General features: G+C 51.9%; 1 protein-coding gene across 1 annotated transcript; it reads left to right on the top strand.

Moving 5' to 3' along the window:
* Positions 1-170: 170 nt before the first annotated feature.
* On the top strand, positions 171-19761 carry LOC137164768 (zinc finger protein 135-like). Its single transcript, XM_067565706.1, has 5 exons — positions 171-315; positions 462-607; positions 956-1066; positions 1374-2123; positions 19161-19761. The coding sequence occupies exons 2-5, from the start codon at positions 532-534 to the stop codon at positions 19751-19753; spliced, it is 1530 nt and encodes a 509-aa protein (XP_067421807.1). The 5' UTR covers positions 171-315; positions 462-531; the 3' UTR covers positions 19754-19761.
* The last annotated feature ends 10 nt before the right edge of the window (positions 19762-19771 follow it).

Raw genomic sequence — 19771 nt, 5'->3', positions numbered from 1 at the left:
TCCTCGGTCTGGGCTGTGACGTCATAAAGAAGGGACTTTCCCAACTTTCCCTCCCCGGGGTGGGCCGAACCTGGGAGCGGAGGAATCTCAACATCCCCCTGGCAGCTTTCCGGGGCGCCCTTAAAGGGCCAGCGTCCCCACCCCTCGCAGAGCGGTGAGTTCGGGGGCTGGGAGCTGCGGGTCCCGGGAGAGGGCGGGGCAGAACCCTGATGTGGGTTCCGGGAGCTCTGTGATCTCAGCTACCCCAGCTGCAGCAATCCGGAGTCACTCCTGCTTATGATGGCAGGGCTGGATTCTGAGCTCAGGCCCCTCTAGGTACCACTTTTGACCTTATCAGAGTAACTATTTAATTAATGTTACTTAGTGCCTGCAAAGACCCTCCCCCCGATCGAGATCGGGCCCCATCGCGCCGGGCGCTGCCTGAGCCCAAACACTCAATGCGGGGCCGCTTGTCTTTCCAGGCGAAGGGGAGGCACTGGTGCCGGTGCCGGTGCCGGTGGACGAGGAGTGAAGCAGATTGCCAGGGACGCCATGCAGCAGAATGACGGAGCTGTTCTGGCCTTGGGTAGGGACCTGGCCCCCCACCAAGCTGAGTCAGGCTCCTTAGGTCCGAGATGGTCTTTAACCCTTTCATGGCCCCTTGTTCATACACCTCCAGCCAGCTAGGGACCATGGGCACCATCGGCTTTGGCCTCCCGCCTAACCCAGACCACAGATTCCACCTGGTGATTCCTCCTTCCAGCCCATATCTTATGGCTGAGCTAGAGAAGAGCTTTCAGAGAGACGCCCCACGCCCGTGGCAGGCTTCTGAGAGATGGCGAATCCGTCACGTCCCCAGCTAGGCCCTTTCAATGGTATCCCACCATCCCACTCTGCCCCACTGGCATCACTGGAGCCATGCCCCATTGACGATCGGGCATCACTGACTCCATCGTTTCCCCATGTTTTTCCCCAGGCTTCCCCCTTCCCAAAGCTGACGTGAGGTGGATGGAGCGAGGGGAAGAGCCATGGGGCCCTGATCTCCCCTCTCCTGAGGCTGGGGGGACCCCCAGTGAGACCCACACAGGTGAGAAATGAGGGAGACCCTTAAGGGGAAGGTCATAATTGGGGCCCTTTCAAACAGTGTCCCCTGACACTCGCTGTTATAACTTTCATCATCAGAGGTCCTGGCCCGGATTGGGACTCCATTGTGTTAGGGCTGAGAGCCAGGACTCCTGGGTTCCATCCCCAGCTCTGGGAGGGGAGTGGGGTCCAGTGGTTAGAGCAGGGGGGCTGGGACCCAGGACTCCTGGGTTCTACCATCACTATTGGTTCTAGTTACAGAGGGGTCAGTTTGCCTTGTTCACCCCTAGATCTACCTTCTCTCTCCCCAGCAGCTGCCGGGGAGGCCATGCCCCTGAGCCCCCGCCACTCCCCCAGTGTGGCCCCCCGCTGCAAGCTGGCCGGCCGCTCCTACCAGTGCGGGGAGTGCGGGAAATCCTTCCGGCAGAGCTCGCACCTGCTGCAGCACCAGACCACGCACACGGGCGAGCGGCCGTACCGTTGCCCTGATTGCGGCCGGGCCTTCAGCCAGGACTTGGAACTGGTGCGGCACCAGCGCATCCACACGGGCGAGCGCTCCTACTGCTGCCCCGACTGCGGCCGGGCCTTCAGCCAGAGCTCCAACTTGCTCCAGCACCGGCGCGCCAGCTCCGGAGCTCGCCCCTTCCGCTGCGCCCAGTGCGGCAAGGGCTTTGGCCGCAGCTCCCATCTCCTCAACCACCAGGCCACGCACTCCGGCGAGCGGCCCTTCGGCTGTGCCGACTGTGGCAAGCGCTTCCGCCACAGCTCCAGCCTGCTCAAGCACCGGCGTGTCCATGCCAGCGAGCGGCCCTTCAGCTGTACCGACTGCGGCGAGCGCTTCAGCCAGAGCTCCGACCTGCTCCAGCACCGACGCGTCCACGCTGCTGACCGGCCCTTTGGCTGCGCCGACTGCAGCAAGCGCTTCTTCCAGAGTTCCGACCTGCTCAAGCACCGGCACGTCCACACCGGGGAGAAGCCCTACACCTGCGAGGAGTGTGGGCGCAGCTTTAGCCAGCGCTCCCACGTGCTCAAGCACCACCGGGTTCATGACAGGGGCAAGCCCTGATGGGGAAAGGGGAGGGGGGGGAGAGAAGGGGCGAATGAGCTACAGGAAAGGTGCGTAGGGGGCAGATCTTCATATGGCTGATGACAATGCAGAGCAACCACTGTAATTTTACATCTAGATGGTTAAACCAGATAGTTGCGTCGGGAGTAGCAGAGTATATCGCTGTGATGCCTCCTTTGTGGGTGCGAATTGAGTGCTGAGTCATTCTGTGTTCTGTTTTGGGTGAGCCCAGTTGCCCACTGGAGAGTCTTTAATTTTCCATTTGAGCAGCCAGTAGCTGCGGCTTGTGTGGATGCAGTTGAGGGGTTGCCCATGAGCTGCCTGGGAGATCAAAGCCAGCAGCCCTTTCTCGAGGTGTGTGTTTGTTGTGCCTTGTGAATGCTGTTTGGCTTTCCAAGCGCCATCAGTAAGGCCAGTGTTTTCTGGCAATGAAAACCGAGTAATTTTGGATCTTCAGAGTTTTATATTTCAGATCTGCATTATATTAATACAGCAAACATCTGTATCGACGAACACCAGCAATGTATAACCCTTTGCAGTACAAAGATGTGCTAGCTGCATTACAGTGTTCATAGACACTTTTTACATTTTTCTGGACAACCGAAATTGTCAGTTTTAGAACATAAAGAATGTGTTAAGTGATCATTGCCATAAACCCAAAACAGAATTCTTGCCACACAAGACTATACAATTAAAATAAAAGTTGGATGATTGTTTTATGCAACCATCTAACAGCACCGGGAAATTTGGAATAATTACATTGCTCTTTAAAGTAAACTAAGATTTTATTGCGAATATCTGTATATCACCTATATCAGCATAGAAATATTCATTGACACATGCTTAGGACACATTACCGCTCATTTGGGCATCCATCTGCATGCTTTCCAATCACTTACTATAACGTTGCAGAGCTAGTACAAGTCCAAATTTGAAGAAACAGCGCTTCGCATCAACTGAATTGCACAGGATTGCCAAAACAGCACGAGCTATCTGGCTAAGTCTTGGCAAACGTTTGTCCACGCTTTTCCAAAAACCGGAGAGAGAAATGTCATTGGTATTTGGAAGTTCATTTACCATGTTCAAATAAAATGCACCTGAAGGTGAGTGGGCAGAACTCAGCAGCGGAATACCCTGTTCACAGTCACTGCAGTTGTGGGAGAGTCCATGAACTTGCTTGGAATCAAGGATTCTCATTTCGCGTACAAGTCTGGCTGCTTTTGTGTATCTAAGTACCCCTGCAGTTTCTCTGCACAGCTTTGAAAAAACTTGACCCTTGAGATTGCCGGGAGATCAGATACAAGGTCGTGTGTGTCTGTTGGGTAACGTCAGCCATGATTCACAGTTTAGAGTCTGAAGAAGCAGCATTGCTTCTGCTGGGATAAATAAATTCATTTTGTTACAGTGGGTTCTGGAGGGAATGTCGGGCTTTCAACTCCCTGCAACACTGAGCTCCTTTAGAATGGCAGTCGTGTCCTCCACTTCAATTTCCCATGCAACGAACCCCTTGTGGTACTCCACATGATGGCATAGTCCAAAACTTTGAACAAGTATTCCATCTTGTTACAGCCAGTTCCAGAGGGAACATCAGGCTTTCAACTCCCTGTTCGATAAGGTAGTCTCTGAAATGGTGCACAGTACTCACCTACGGAGTATACAAGGGCCATCATTGATGCCCCCCATTTTGTGCCTGCCGGCTTCTGCACTAGATTGACCCTTGTCTTCGTCTTGGCAGCTACCTTCTTCAGGTGGTTGTAGAAGGTTAGCATGCAGTCCAGCTTGACTCCATGGTGTTTAGGTCACCATTCAAGGTGGACCCGATGTCACTGAAGGTGGTTGCTTGCATTGTCAGGGCAAGGTCATCCACACCTGCAAATCTGCATGACTTCATTGGCGGCACTTTGCTCCCATAGACATTGAAGAGCAGTGGCATGACCACCGAGCTTTGTGGCAGTCCGTTGTTGAGGAACCAGGGCGCGCTGACTTCATCGCCCAAGTAGACAAGTAGCTGTCCGTTGCTTAACATCGTCCATAGCAGGTGTAGTGTTTTGAGGCAGGGGATGATCCTGGCCTTTAATCCAGATCATGTTGTAGGCTGATGACAGGTCTGCAAAGGCTGCGCCGGTCTTAGATTTCCTCTGGAACCTGGCCTCCATCTGCATTACAAGGGCCAAAACTTGGTTGCAGCAACTGCGTTTAGGCCGGATCCCACTTGTTCTTCTGGGATCACTGACTCAAAAAGAGAGCTGATTGTTTGGAGGATGATATGTTCCAGGAGTTTGTAGGTCGTGTCCAGGAGTGATATCGGCCCATAACTTCCTGAGTCATCTGTTGGCTTGCCTGGTTTAAGTATGGCAATGACCATCACTTCCTGATGAGCTTTTGGGATGCATGTGGATTCCATAGTATTGGTGGATGCTTTCTCCAGCCATTGGAGTCCCTTGGGGCCTAGTTGATGAAGAAATTCCAGGGAGATAACATTCCTGCCGGCCACCTTCCCTTCTTTGCAGCTAAACCCTCTTTCATGTCACCGGTGCTGATGGCAGTGGGATCTTGGGGAGGGACTGAGGTCATTGTCTGGTGTAGTTGACGATGGATCTCTTGCTTAGTGTTTTTGTCGAGTGGTCCTTTTGTGCTCTTCACTAAATTGGTGTCCAGTGCAACTTTCGAAGTTTCACATTTCATCCGATGAACAGCTCCAAGACATCGTAGTAGGGCCCAGGCACAGCAACTAGAGTGTGTGAAGTCCAGATCTTCAACACACTCAATCCATCGCTGGCGTCTGGCTGAGTCTAGAGACTCTAGCAGGGCCTTCGCAGCCTGTGGGCTGCCCGACTGGTGGTACTGCTGGAGCAGGTCCTGGTCTCTTGTCCAGCAGGGAGTGTATTCTTTCCAGAAGCCCTGAGGGGATGTTCTTCTTGGCAGCAGCAGTAAGGAGGCCAACAAACCAATGATAACGTTCTGGTGTCGCAGCGATTTGGATCACCACTTTTTCTACGGCTTCCCTGTAGCAGTCCCGGTCGCCTTTGGCCAGATTCCACGTGGGATTCATTTATACCGAATTGTGAGGATTTTGATGCCGACATGGATGCTCATGGGCCTACGTTGGCAGTAGGGGACGTTGGGAAGTATTCTGTGGGATGCGTGAAGCATGCTCCCGCTTTGATCTTTGGAAACAAGGCTGAGGTCCAGGTTGTAGTCGTGTTGCCAGTGAGCAGAGTGGAATGCTGCTCACTGCTTGAGATCGAAGACCAGTTGCAGATCTTCCATGGACATCCAGTCTGTGAGGTCTTCGCTGTTGGCTTCATTTGCTTCGTAGCCACATGTAATATGGTGGCTGTTGAAGTCATCAACGGGTGGGGCTGGAATTGATGCACTTGGGAACGCTGGCTGCTGCCAATTTGAATTAGGATCTTTGTACATGTCAGTAAGGTGCAGCTCTCTTGTCTTGTTGGCGGTGGTGTAGGTGGCTTCTTCAGCTGAGGGGAAGACATTGAAACCCATGGTGGTATTCTTCACGTATAAGGCCAGGCCATATTTCAAGTGGTAGTGGGCTAGTCTGTGAGGTTGTATCCATGGATAGAGTAGTAGCTGGCCTGTAGGTCATTGGAGATGTGGGTTTCTTGCAGCGTGAGGATGCCACTGTTGTGCGTCTTCAGTATGGTCACTAGATACTCGCACTTCACTCGGGAAAGTCTCTCAATGTTGAGTTGGAGGATCCTTGTTCTGGGACCTATCTGGTGTACTGCTGGGCCCTGAAGAGGGCCATCGTGGTGGCTTGAGTTGTTGCGCCGAAGACCGGAAGATCATTGATCAATGTTGAGTCATCGGGTTGATGGTATTAGTCATGATCTCACTGAACAGAGTGGGCCACGTGAAGGCTGCCGTCTTCCACTCCTGGGGGCAGATGAGCCACCGGGGAAGATTGAGGACGGATGAGCTGGGATGGGAGGGAGCAAGGGCAGATGAGCTGTCACCCGGGGTTCTGCCAACCCAAAGCTTGTGATAATTTTACTTTGTGTGAGAAATAAGCCAAATGGAGACACGGCCATTCAGCCGCTAGATAGACTGGTAGAAACAGTATATCACAAGAGTGCCTCTCACTCAAAGCTACACTTTTACTTAGGCTCAAGCATTTACACACATTCACATCAGGTTAGTAAACACCCCCATCCTCAATCATTACTGAAGTCTGGGGTGGCTTTTGAGTGGAAACAGCAACAACTTTCCGCTTGGCCTGATCTTCCAGCTGTTGTTGGAGGATCCAGAAGCTGTGTCCAAGAAGAGATCCCCAAAGAGTCCAAGCCCTTCCACCCGCGCCCCCCCCCCCCCCTGATTTATCCTTGTTAGTAGATAATAACACGTCAAAAAAGAGGAAAAAAGTTTAAAAAGCTAGACCTAAGGTTGCCAGAGTACTTAATTAACTAGATGTGTTCCTACAAAAGCCCTATATCTTGAGGCCCGGACACACATCTCCCAGAGGGCATGCGTAAATGAACTTATTGGTCTTTTCCTGATACACAGATCCCAGCATGTCCCCCAGGGCATCAGGGAGAGGTGCAGAGTCAGGCAAGGGGTGAGCAAGAGGCTCCCCTCCCCTCCTGGCTTAGTTCTGCCAAGGCTGTGCATGCCTGCAGAAAGGCCTACCAAATTTGGTTGCTGTTAGCAACAGGTATGATAATCAATATTGCACTATAAAGCCCTTTTACTGGTCTATCAAAATCTCCCCGTACAGAGTCACGGAGGAGCGCGGCGGGGGCGGGGGGGGGGGGGTGATCGGGGGAAAGATGGGGGCAGACAAACCGTGTGGGGAGAGCTGCCACAGAGGAGAACTCAGGACACTGGCTCAAAACCTCATGGCTGGATGGACCCATGGGTCTCACCTGGGGTGGGGTTTAGGGGGAGTCAGGATATCGGGCTAGATGGGCCAATGGGTTGGATTTGGGGCTGCTATTCAAATCCTCTCTCCGGTTGGCTCTGGACTTTCCTAGCTTGGTCCCCCAAAGCCCGGGACCCTGCAGGACAGTTCAAAGCATGGCTCCCTCTGCAGCTAGTGCCCAGCTGTGGGGCCGAGAGAGCTGCAACTGCTGGGGGACTCTCCCAAACACGTCAACTCTCAGTCCCTGACTGTGAGACTCATGCATTACACACTCTGTCATGCACTTTCCTAAGCTTCTCTCACTCGTTTTCAGTAAATATATAAAGGTTTAAAATATTTCTACTCCGGTGCTGTGAGTGTAAGTGCATGAGAGGAGGTTACATGGAGGCTTTTGTGTGTGTGTGAGTACTTGACAGTCACAAAAAAAAAAAAAGTGTCCAAAAAACAAGCAGGACTTGATCAAAAGTTTGCGGGTTCTGCAAAATACGGTTCCAAATTTAAACCATACTGGCCAAATTCACGGCCCTTCCTTGTCCCGGGAGCAGGCAAGACTTTTTTTCAACGTACGCTGTGTCACCGGGAGCTGTCCTGTGGTCGTCAAGGCGAAAAAGATGCAAGTCGCCATCTGGAAAGTGAAATACACTGCACAAATGGCAGAGTAGTGTGTTCACAGCCACAAATTCCTGTGTACCTGTGGCAAATCCCCTCACTGGTAAAGTAAGATGAATATGTGTAATCATTATGATTACTGTTATTATTAATTCATTATTATTTTTGACCCTCTTCAGGGCACAGGTTTCCTAGCAGTAATTTGTTTCCTGACATTTTTTTTTTTTTGGTAGTACAGTAATTGATTCCTAGTATTTTGCCAGAAACTCTGTTAGCAATATTCTTTCAGAAAGATTTGATTGGTTTTATGGGTTAATTTTTTTATTGGGTCCAAGATTTTTTGTTTTCTGTACAGTTTTCAGTGTGTCCTGATGAAGGTTAAATATCAGTTGATTCATTTGGCCGATGCCTTTGTCCGAGGCAATGGGATTATTAAAATACAGCATGTTAAGTTAAGCATGAAGTTACACAGACACAAACGTGCAAAACTTATATTGCATAAAAACATCCACTCGCTGTTTGTATCAGATTATTAACATCCAAGCTTGTGCGAATCTGGTGTTGCTGGTTGGATTAAAAATCTAGACTATTGCATGTTGCCAAGGACCAAAGATGGGAGTCCCTGTCTTATAATCATAGAAGATTAGAGATGGAAGGGCCCTCAGGAGGTCATCTAGTCCAACCCCCTGCTCAAAGCAGGACTAACCTCAGCTAAATCATCCAAGCCAGGGCTTTGTCAAGCCGCAGTTTAAAACCTCTAAGGATAGAGATTCCATCACCTCCCTAGGTAACCCATTCCAGTGCTTCACCACCCTCCTAGGGAAAAACTTTCCTAATATCCAGCCTAGACCTTCCCCACTGCAACTTGAGACCATTGCTCCTTGTTCTTTCATCTGCCACCACTGAGAACAGCCTAGCCCCATCCTCCCTGGACCCCCCTTTCAGGTAGTTAAAGGCTGCTATCAAATCCCACCTCACTCTTCTCTTCTGCAGAGTAAACAAGCCCAATTCCCTCAGCCTCTCCTCATAAGTCATGTGCTTTAGCCCCCTAATCATTTTCTTGTCCTCCATAGGACTCTCTCCAATTTGTCCACATCCTTCCTGTAGGGGGGGGGGGGGCCCAAAACTGGACACAATACTCCAAATGCGGCCTCACCAATGCTGAATAGAGGGGAATAATCACTTCCCTCCATCTGCTGGCAACGCTCCTACTAATGTAGGCCAATATGCCGGTAGCCTTGGCAACCAGGGCACACTGCTGACTCATATCCAGCTTCTTGTCCACTGTAACTCCCAGTTCCTTTTCTGCAGAATCTCACCCTTTGTGGTTGTAAATCTCACTTTTAAGGAGAGCTGTAACTTGGCATCTCTGCTTTTCATCACTGCTGGGGCCCCACAGAGGCCACCCCTGACTGCCAGGAGAGAGCGCCTCCTGCTGGGAGAGGCCAGAGCTGGCATAGCCGGGAGCTCCCCCCACAACCAGCACTCCTGCCCTGCCTCCCACAGCCCCCCTACTGGGAGAGGTACTGGAAGCCAGGACTCCTGGGTTCTATCCCCACCTCTGGGAGGGGCATGGGGTCTAGTGGCTAGTAGTGGTGGAATAAGGACACACAACCCCCCCAATAAGCAACCCTAATGACTTGATAACTCCATCCGCCTGGACATGGAAGGATGAACATCGGGTGAGACCTGAGAGTCCCTTGGAGATGTTCCATGCATCACTAGGTCCATAACTTGGGATAATACTGAGTCAATGCAGGTTGCCTTCCTTACTTGAGTAGCGGTGAGGGGTGTGGTTGCCATCTGTTCAAAATAGATTTCTTTCTGGCCAGTATCTTGATGGTTAACTGGTAAAGGCAACCTTGAGAGACCATCTGCGTTGCAGTGCAGAGTGGATTTCTGATATTTGATCTCGTGTGTGTGCGGAAAGCAACAATGCCCACCATTGCATATGACTAGCAGCCAATGGTGGAATGCCTGTGTGTAGTCCAAAAATTGATGTTAGAGGTCGATGGTCGGTGAGAAGTGTGAACTTCCATCCAAACAGGTACTGGTGAAATTTCCGAATTCCGAAAACGATTCCCAGTGCTTCACGTTTGATTTGGGCATAGTTAGTTTCTGCCTTGCTTAAGGTGCATGATGCAAAAACAGTGGGTCTCTCCTCTCCTGAAGGCATAATGTGTGACATGACCACTCCCACGCCATAAGGAGAGTCATCACAGGCCAATTATTGAGGTAAAGATGGGTCAAAAGGAGTTAGAACCTCTGAATTAAGCAATGAGTGTTTACCCTTTTTAAATGCAACATCTCAGGCTTCAGTTCACATCTAGACCTTGTTTTGGCAGAGGAGTTCATGTAGTGGTTTAGTAGTGTTGCAAACTGTGGAATAAACTTTCCATAATCGTTCAATAGCCCTAAAAAAGAGCGAAGTTGGCTCACTTTTCGAGGAGATGGAGCTTCCACAACAGCCTTGACCTTTGCAGGAGCCTTACGAAGGCAGTGGCATCAATGACAATATTCAGCAGAGGGCTGGGAAGAATTCACATTTGTCTTTACAGACTTGTAGGCCATACTCTTCCAGTCTTTGCAGGGCAGCATATAAGTTCTTATGGTGATCCTCCTCCTTCTTGCCAGTGACCAGAATGTTGTCAAGATAGCACTGGACTCTTGCGAGCCACGCAAGATCTGGTCCATAGCTCTCTGGAACAAAGCTGGAGCCGACGTTATTCCAAAGGGCAAGCCACAGTATTGGTACAGCCCATGCGTCATAATAGTCAACAGCTCTTGGGACTTCTCATCAACGTGTGTCTGTAAATACGCCTGACTCAGATCAATCTTGCTGAACTTTTGTCCGCCAGCCAAGCCAGCGAAGAGGTTATTGATGCGGGGAAGAGGGTATTGTCCTGCACACAACACCAGTGTTAACAGTGACCGTAAAATCCTTACAAATCCGAATGGATCCATCTTTCTTCAATGCTGGAACGATTGGGGTTGCCCATTGGCTGTGGATAGCAGGTACTAGGACTCCATTCTTGACCAGGTGCTCCAGTTCCATTTCAACCTTTGGCCTGATGGCAGATGGCACCCTTCTGGCTTTCAGATGTTTTGATTGGCTGTCAGGCTTAATGTTCAGTTTCACAGTGATTCCTTTCATACTTCCCAGGTACCTGTTGGGCCAGGATCAATTCAGATACCCACAGCTGGACACCCAATAACCGTACCAGTGAAGACTAGGATACAATCTCTTCAATGTAGAGCTATTTATTGAAAAGCAGGTATCACAGACACATAGAAAGGACTATACAATGCCTCTCCTTAGTAAGCCTCAATTTCACAAGCATAAACCCTCAGTACCTATGCTGGCCCCACATAGTATCCTGATTAGCAAAAAAAGCAGGTACAGATACCAATTCTAGATGGAGACTGTTTTCTTCCTTCTTTTGGTTCCTTTAGGTACTTGGTCTGTTTTTTGAGTCCCCTGTAGCAGGGTCTTGGCTACCCTGACTCTCTGGTTCTTCTCATTCTTGAATACCTGATCTATTTAATGGTCCCTTGTGGTAGGGTGTTGGCTATCCTGACTTTGGTTCTAAAGTCCTTCTTCAGATGTTAATTGGAGTCTCTCTTTCTCTTTGGCATGTGATATTCTCCTGTACTTATATTTCCCAAAGGAATCGCATGTTCTCAAAACATGCTCTGCTAGCACTTATTTAGCATATCATGATTATTTATGACTTGGTTTAATTAATTTTGGGAGGAACAATGGGGATCAGCTGACGTCCATATTGTCAAATATTCACCCAGGCACCTGATGTTGTGCTGGTCAGTTGACCCGGGTCACTTAGTCCCAGATTCACCATTATACACACCCACGTGTATTCACTAGGCGAACTGACCATTCGCTGACCATGACCGTTGGTCTGTCACATCAGCACAGCAACGTTCACAAGGCCTGGATAAACATTCATGGCTTATGTCAGTGCCAGGTGCAAGTTCTGTATTCTTAGTGACTTGCCATGCAATTTGTCTAATGCTAAGAGGCCTTACTCCCAGAATCCTTTAGCACTCAGCCTTACCAGACTTATGTCAACCACAGAGATTTATAGTCCCCTCCAAAAACAGCAGCATGTTTCTTTAATACAGCTGTCAAACCCCTTTCTCCTTTAGCCATCCTGTGCACTTCTGTCCAATCAATTGGATCTTCTTAAGCCAGGACCTTCCCATTCAGTCTGGGTAATTGCTTTCCACCACAAACAGTGGCAATGTAGCAGTCTGTCCATTGAATTCCACTTTAACATCAGTAGTGCCCAACATGGGTACAGCTTCTCCAGTGTACGTCTTCAGAACAATTTTTGTTGGTTTAAGCAGGAGATGCTTTAGCGTCTCTTTATACACAGTGTCTGAGACCAGTGAAACTGCTGTGCCGGTATCCAGTTCCATGTGTACAGGTTTACCTTCCAACAGCGGGTTACCCAGTATTCATGTGAGCCAACTGCCATAGACAAGGCATGGAGTGGCACTTCTTCTTCTGACTGGGTGTCACTTTGATCATCCTGAGTCTGCTCTACCACATGCAGATCCGCCAGAGAGCAGGCTTCTTTTTCTCTGGTTTGCCTCTTCTTTCTTTTGTTTGCAGGCACGCTCAGTGTGTCCCTTTTTGCCACATTGTCGACACATTATGTCTTTACACCAGCATTCTGATGCATGGTGACCCAGCTTTCCACAGCGGTAACATTCCCGGCTTCCACTGTCTTGTGGGTAGGTTCTTGTGACATCTTATGCACTCTGGTTGATGCACTGAGCTGTTGGGCTTCCTTTGCAGCCAGCTCCATAGAGATTGCAATTTCAATGCCTTTCTGCCAGGTGAGCTGGGCCTCTGTCAATAGGCACTTCTCTATTGCTTCATTGTGCAGACCACACACTAACCTATCACGTAGGGTGTCATTTAACATATCATTAAATTCACAGTGCTCAGCAAGCTTCTTCAGAGCTGCTACAGATTGCACAATTGTTTCACCTTCTTCTTGATTCCTTTTGTGGAACCTAAATCTCTCTGCAATTACCAGTGGTTTTGGGGGAAAATGTGCCTCCAGGATTTCCACAATGTCACTGTAAGATTTTGTGCCTGGCTTATCAGGGTGCACTAAGCTGTGCAGCAGACTAAATATTTTAGCTCCCATAACAGTTAAGAAAGTTGCCACCTTCTTATCATCTCCAATTCCATTTGCAACAACACAAAACTCAAAACACTCAGAATACGAGCTCCATTGCGCCAATTTCATCAAAATGTCCCGGGGCCCAGTAAGTGTAGCCATTGCTGTCTTTTTTCTTCTTCTTCTTGTAATGTCTTTTATTCATGTGTGTTGGGGTTGTTACTATTTGTATACTATTGTATACACACAACTACTAGTAATTTCCTTTGCACTGCTTCCTCCCCCTTCCCAATCTGTCTGCTTTCAGTTTCCACCGTCAGCGCGAACAGCGCAGCCACACAGAACGGCAAAAGGTTTTCCTTACATTTTACTCTTGCTCCTTGCCGGTGGCTGGCCAGGCACAGACCCGTCATCCTCCTCACCACTTTGTTATGTTTGGATATTTGGAAGTTACTTGCGCTCAGAGAGAAACCAGCAGGCAGGGACACAGATGTGCCAGCACACACAAAACAGAGTGAGTTTATTCTCCAACTCAAAGCTCAGCTAGTTCTGTCTGGTCTATAGCATAATATTCTAGCTCTGTTAGATACGGCAAGCTAGGCAGGACAGAAAATACATACCACCCGCCAGCCCCAGGTGCATGGAGCGATTGCCCTGTGGACACAAAGGGGTTAAAACCATAGAGTTCAGATGCATCCTTCCTTGGGGGGCGGGCTGTGATGTCATAATGAAGGGATCTTCCCATGCACCCCACCCCCCACGGGGGCAGAGCCTGGGAACGGAGGAATCTCAACATCCCCCTGGCAGCTTTTCGGGGCGCCCTTAAAGGGCCAGTGCTTCCCCCCCACGGAGCGGTGAGTGGGGGGAGGGAGGAGCTGGGAGATTCAGGTCCTGGGAGAGGGCTGGGCAGAGCCTTGATGTGGGTTTGGGGAGCTCTGTGATCTCAGCTACCCCTGCTGCAGCAATCCGGAGTCACTCCTGATTATGGAGGGGGAACGGGGCTGGATTCTGATCTCAGCTCCCCTGGGGTCAATCTGGAGTCAATCCTGGTCCTGACTGCAACAGGGGCAGGGTTGGATTCTGATCTCAGCCCGCCCTCCCAGGTTCAATCTGGAGTCACCCTTAATTGCAAAGGAGGCAGGGCCAGGTTCTTATTTCAGATGTCTCTGGGGCAGTCTTGAGTCACATCTGATTGCGCAGGGGGGGGGGGGGGGCGGGCAGAGTTGGGGGGCAGAGGGGCAGGGCTGATCTCAGCTGCCTTTAGGTACCAGCCTGATTGGACCATATCAGAATAACTACTTAATAGTAGGTAGTGCCTCAGATTTCTCACTGAGATCAGGGCCCCATTGTGCCACTGCACAGATGCCCCCCTCCCCCCCCCCGAGATTAGGGTCCCATTGTTCCAGGCGCTGCACAGAATCTCCCCCCGACCGAGATCGGGGCCCCATCGAGCCAGGGACTTCACAGAACAGCTCCCCCACCCCCTGAGATTGGGCCCCATCGCACCGGGCGCTGCCTCAGCCCAGCCACTCAGTGCAGGGACACTTGTCTTTCCAGGCGAAGGGGAGGCACTGGTGCCAGTGCCAGTGGACAAGGGGCAAAGCAGATCGCCAGGGACGCCATGCAGCAGAATGACGGAGCTGTTCTGGCCTTGGGTAGGGATCTGGCCCCCCACCTAGCTGAGCCGAGCTCGTTAGGTCCGAGATGGTCTTTAACCCTTTCATGGCCCCTTGTTCATACACCTCCAGCCACCTAGGGACCGTGGGCACCATCGGCTTTGGCCTCCCGCCTAACCCAGACCACAGGCCACCACCGGGTAATTCCTCCTTCCAGCCCATATCTTATGGCTGAGCTAGAGCGGAGCTTTCAGAGAGACGTCCCACACCCATGACTGGCCTCTGAGAGATGGCGAATCCGTCACATCCCCAGCTAGGCCCTTCCAATGGTATCCCACCATCCCCCTCTGCCTCACTGGCATCACTGGAACCACACCCCATTGACCCCAGTGGGGGATCGGGCCCCACTGACTCCATCATTTCCCCATGTTTCTCCCCAGGCTTCCCCCTCCCCAAGGCCGACGTAAGGTGGATGGAGCGAGGGGAAGAGCCGTGGGGCCCTGATCTCCCCTCTCCTGAGGCCGGGGGGACCCCCAATGAGACCCACACAGGTGAGGAATGAGGGAGACCCTTAAGGGGAAGGTCATAATTGGGGCCCTTTCAAACAGTGTCCCCTGACACTCGCTGTTATAACCTTCAGCATCAGAGCTCCTGGCCCAGATTGGGACCCCATTGTGTTAGGGCTGGGAGGGGAGTGGGGTCTGGTGGTTTGAGTGGAGGGGCTGGGAGCCAGGACTCCTGGGTTCTACCCTCACTTTCAGTTGATCTTCGAGTGATGGTCTCTATTGTATTTCACTGAGGGTTTCCTCCTGTGCCACACGTGCGCCCAGAGAATTTTAAAGTGGTAGTGTCCATTGGTCCACACACCCACCCTTGCTTTGCCTCACAGTTTTGTCCAAGGCGATAATGGGCAGGGCGGACTGACCCTGCCTTCAGTCCCTTCTCACCACCACATGATCCGGGTTGGAGCAGCTAGTGTCCTCTCATCTCTGATGCACTTCAGAAAAAACGCAGTTGTAGAGTTGTATAGTCTTAGTTTTATTCTAGTTTTTGCCACTCTTGTAGTTTAGGTCTTGGAAGTAACTTTTAGGAGAGAAAAGATTTGGGAGGATCTGTTTACCACTCACCCCCCACAACTCAGCACTCAGGCCTGGGGACTGAATTATGTCGAAGATGCCGGGGTTCAGATCTGCGCCTCCTGTCCACATTCGTTCTCAGTGAGGGAGGAGCCTCTTCTGCTTGGGAGGAGCCTGCGTTTCATCCAGCTGCCGTATCTGCCTGGCCTTCCCGAGCCGTACCTGAGAACGCCAGGCTCTCCACCTCAAGAAGCCTCTTATAGAGTTCGCCATGAGCCCGCAGTGGGACCCAGGTCAGGGAATCCCCCTGTGCATTGTCCTGAGAACTCCAGGAGTGTGCCTTCAACCACGGAGACCACGTTCCAGTTCTGCTGGTACCAGTGCTATGGACCCGTGCCGGGCTCTAGTTGGGAAGCAAGGAAGCACGCGCATAAGCACGGCTGTACATCTTCCTCCACGCCTAACAAGGACAATGTGCCCTCTACGAGGTCTAGCCAAAGAGAAGTGGAGCATTTCAGGACTCACAAGCAGGACAAGAAATCGCGTAGAGAGGCAGATCTGCCGCTACCGAGCCACGCCTGCCTTCCATGCCAGCCTTCCTTAGATCAAGGGAACCGTCGGTTTCAAGACAGTCCTCTGCTCTAGTTCCAGCTACAGAGCGCCACCACTAACACCAGGGAGGTTAAAGCCAGTGCCGGAGCATGTGAACTCTTTGCCCTTGGAGAACCAAGTTCTCCACATCTTCTTCTGCTGTCTGCGCCCAGGGAATTATGCTTTCCAGCCCAGGACTTACCGCAGTTGATTCGATTTATATGGTTCTGCCGGCTTCAAGGGTAGGTAGCACCAGTGGAACCGGGATCCGAGTTTTCATCATTGGAGGGTGCGGATGAAGCACAAAGACTGCCCATCCCATACGGCCTCTACACACCCCCTAGGGGACCACCAGCTTTGTGGCAGCACCCTCCTCTCCCCCCAGCAGAGAAGTCACTGGTATCCCACTCCATGTGTCCCATTGTAGCATCCACCAGATCCATACTGGGGGTCCTGGCCCCAGTATCCACCTTTGGAGCCTTCCCGTTCCGGATGACTGTTGCCAGTTCCAGGACTTCCTATGCAGGGTGGTAGAGGACTTCCATGTTCCATTGGAGGGAACAAGCATTAGCTCCTGGACATCCTTCAGTTCCCCGATACTGACCAGGGCTGCCCTACCAATCAACGATGCCATTCTCCTCCCAGCTACCATTGTTTGGCATACCCCAGCCACTTCCCTAGACATGGACTCCCTACTGCAGCTAGGAGTGGTAGAGCACATTCCTCCGGACTATCAGGGCGTGAGGTCCTATCCACGTATTTCCCAGCACCCAAGAAAAAGGGTGGGTGGAGAGCAATCCTGGACCACCGCCGCCTCAATCGCTTCATCTGCAAGTCTGGGTTCTGTGTGGTCAGTCATCAGATCATCGCTAGAAAAAGTCGTGGGTTACAGCTCTCAATATGCAAGCCGCCTCTTTTCACACAGACATACATCCGACCCAGAGAAGGTTCTTGAGATTCACGGTAGACCCGCAGTGCTTCCAATACAGGGTCCTACTCTTCGGACTCAATCCTGCTTCACAAGCCTTCATGAAAGTTTCCTCTGTCGTAGCAGCGATGACTGGCTGTTATCCATGCAATCCAGGGACAAACCTCGACCTCCATGTCACTCAGATTCCTTTCCTCCATGGGTTGAGAGTAAACGTTGAAAAATCAACTTTGGTTCCTACACAGTTCCTGCATTTCATAGAGGCCTCAATTGACGCAGTCTTGGCACAGGCGTACTGGGTGAGGGACAGGTTCCAGACCCTGTGGGAACTCGTCACCTGAGTAGACAACAGTCCTTCTGTTCCGGTCAGGACCTGCCTAGACCTCCTTGGCCACACGTAGATCACCGCCTTCGCTGTCTTCAGCTGTGGCTCCAGGGAGCCTTATTCACCCATGTGACAAACCATGGACTTTCTGCTGTCAGTCCGCTCCCTAATGGTGGATGGACCCAAGGCAGGTGACACCGTTCCTCCCATCCTCCACGGACATGACGACCATCATGGATGCATCACTCATGACACAAGGGACCTGGATCCGTCGGGAATCCAGAAAGCACATCAACATTCCAGAGCTTTGGGTGGTGCAGACACCGTGTCAAGCTTTTCTTCCCTCCGTTCACTCCCATCGTGTTCTCAGTGTGTCCGACAATGCCACCACTGTTTGTTATGTCAACAGACAAGGGGGCACGAGGTTGACTATGCGCTGTGCAGAAGCGGTTCGTCTATGGGATTGGTGCATTGCCCACAAATTCCTGTTGTTGGCGGCCTGTCTTCCGGGGACTTAGACTCTCTCAGCAGGAAATTTGTAGTTGATCATGAATAGGAGCTTCACGACACGGTAGTCAATGACATTTTCAGCCAATGGGGAACTCCAACCACAGACCTCTTTGCCTCCTGCACCAACAGCTCCAGGAGCGGGCTCTGTGCCCATTCCTAAGGTGATGCCTGGTCCTTTTCTGGTCAGACCAGATCAGTTATGCCTTTCCCCCATTAGCACTCCTGACACGAGTCCTCCACAAGATGAGGTGGGAGAATTCTGTTATTCTAGTGGCCCCGTTCTGGCCACACCAGTTCTGGTTTTCCCACATTTTCCATGTCCGCTCATCCCCCACTGTATTTACACACCCATTGACTGGAAGAGTCTCCTCTGAACTTGTTCAACCTTTTGCTCCCCAGTGGGATCTCAACCTCGTTCTCGCGACATTAATGAAACCTCCCTTCAAGCCACTGGTTCCCTGCCCCTCCTTTCCACAAAAGTCGCCTTCCTTGTAGCTGTCACCTCCGCGAGAAGAGCAGGTGAACCGGGGGCCATGATGGTGGACCTCCACCACCACATTCCATATGGACAAAATCTCTCTGCAGCCAACGTTTCTACCAAAGGTCGTATCCCGGTTTCATGTCAACCAACCCATGCACTTACCTGCCGTCTTTCCAAGGCCTCACGCCTCGGTGGAAGAGCGGCACCTTCACTCCCTTGATGTCTGCAGGGCCTTGGCTTTTTTGCTGAGGATGAAACCCTTCAGGAAGTCCCCTAGACTGTTTATCGCCAGAGCAGAAAGGCTTAAGGGGCAAGCGATCTCCACACACAGGAGGATTTAGGTACTGCTTGTCAGTCACCTTCTGTGGAATACAATAGAGACCAGCACTCGAAGAAGAAGACGAGAGGAGATTACTTCCCTGTAACTGGAGGTTCTTTGAGTTGTGTGGTCCCTGTCTATATTTCAAGCCCACCCTCTTTCCCCTCTGCTGCGGCTCTCTTCGATTTGCGGTGCAGAAGGAACTGGCGCTGCGGTTGGTCCACCCCGCCCTTTATCGCCTCGGACAAAACGATGGGGCGGAGCAAGGGTGAAAACACAGACCAATGGACGCTGCTACTTTCCAATTCTCCAGCTCCGGACGCATTATGCACGTGTAAATGCTCTGTGGAATACAGATAGGGACCACATGTCTTGAAGAGCCTCCCGTTACAGGTCAGTAACCTCTTCTTCCAATCCCAGGGGGAGCGATTTACCTTGTTCACCCACGGATCTCCCTTCTCTCTCCTCAGCAGCTGCCGGGGAGTCTGCACCCCCGGCACCCCGCCACTCCCCGCCAGCGAACCCCCGCCGCAAGCCGGCCGGCCGTTCCTACCAGTGCGGGGAGTGCGGGAAATCCTTCCGGCAGAGCTCGCACCTGCTGCAGCACCAGACCACGCACACGGGCGAGCGGCCGTACCGCTGCCCCGACTGTGGTCGGGCCTTCAGCCAGAGCTCGGACCTGGTGCGGCACCAGCGCGTCCATACGGGTGAGCGCCCCTACCGCTGCCCCGACTGCGGCCGGGCCTTCAGCCAAAGCTCCAACCTGCTCCAGCACCGGCGCGCCAGCTCCGGCGCTCGCCCCTTCCGCTGCGCCCAGTGTGGCAAGGGCTTCGGCCGCAGCTCCCATCTCCTCAAGCATCAGGCCACGCACTCCGGCGAGCGGCCCTTCGGCTGTGCCGACTGCGGCAAGCGCTTCGGCCAGAGCTCCAGCCTGCTCCAGCACCGGCGCGTCCACGCCGGCCAGCGGCCCTTTGGCTGCGCCGACTGCGACAAGCGCTTCCTCCAGAGCTCCGACCTGCTCAAACACCGGCGCGTCCACACCGGGGAGAAGCCCTACACCTGTGGGGAGTGCGGGCGCAGCTTCAGCCAGCGCTCCCACGTGGTCAAGCACCGCCGGGTCCACGGCCGGGCCAAGCCCTGATGGGGAAGGGAAGGGGTT

This window comes from Emydura macquarii, unplaced genomic scaffold (assembly GCF_026122565.2).
Source record: "Emydura macquarii macquarii isolate MOO-44397 ecotype Brisbane River unplaced genomic scaffold, CSIRO-AGI_Emac_v2 contig_2696, whole genome shotgun sequence".
In the NCBI taxonomy this organism is placed as follows: Eukaryota; Metazoa; Chordata; order Testudines; family Chelidae; genus Emydura; species Emydura macquarii.
Note: the sequence above shows the minus strand (reverse complement) of the source record. Positions and strands in the feature narration are given on the sequence as shown.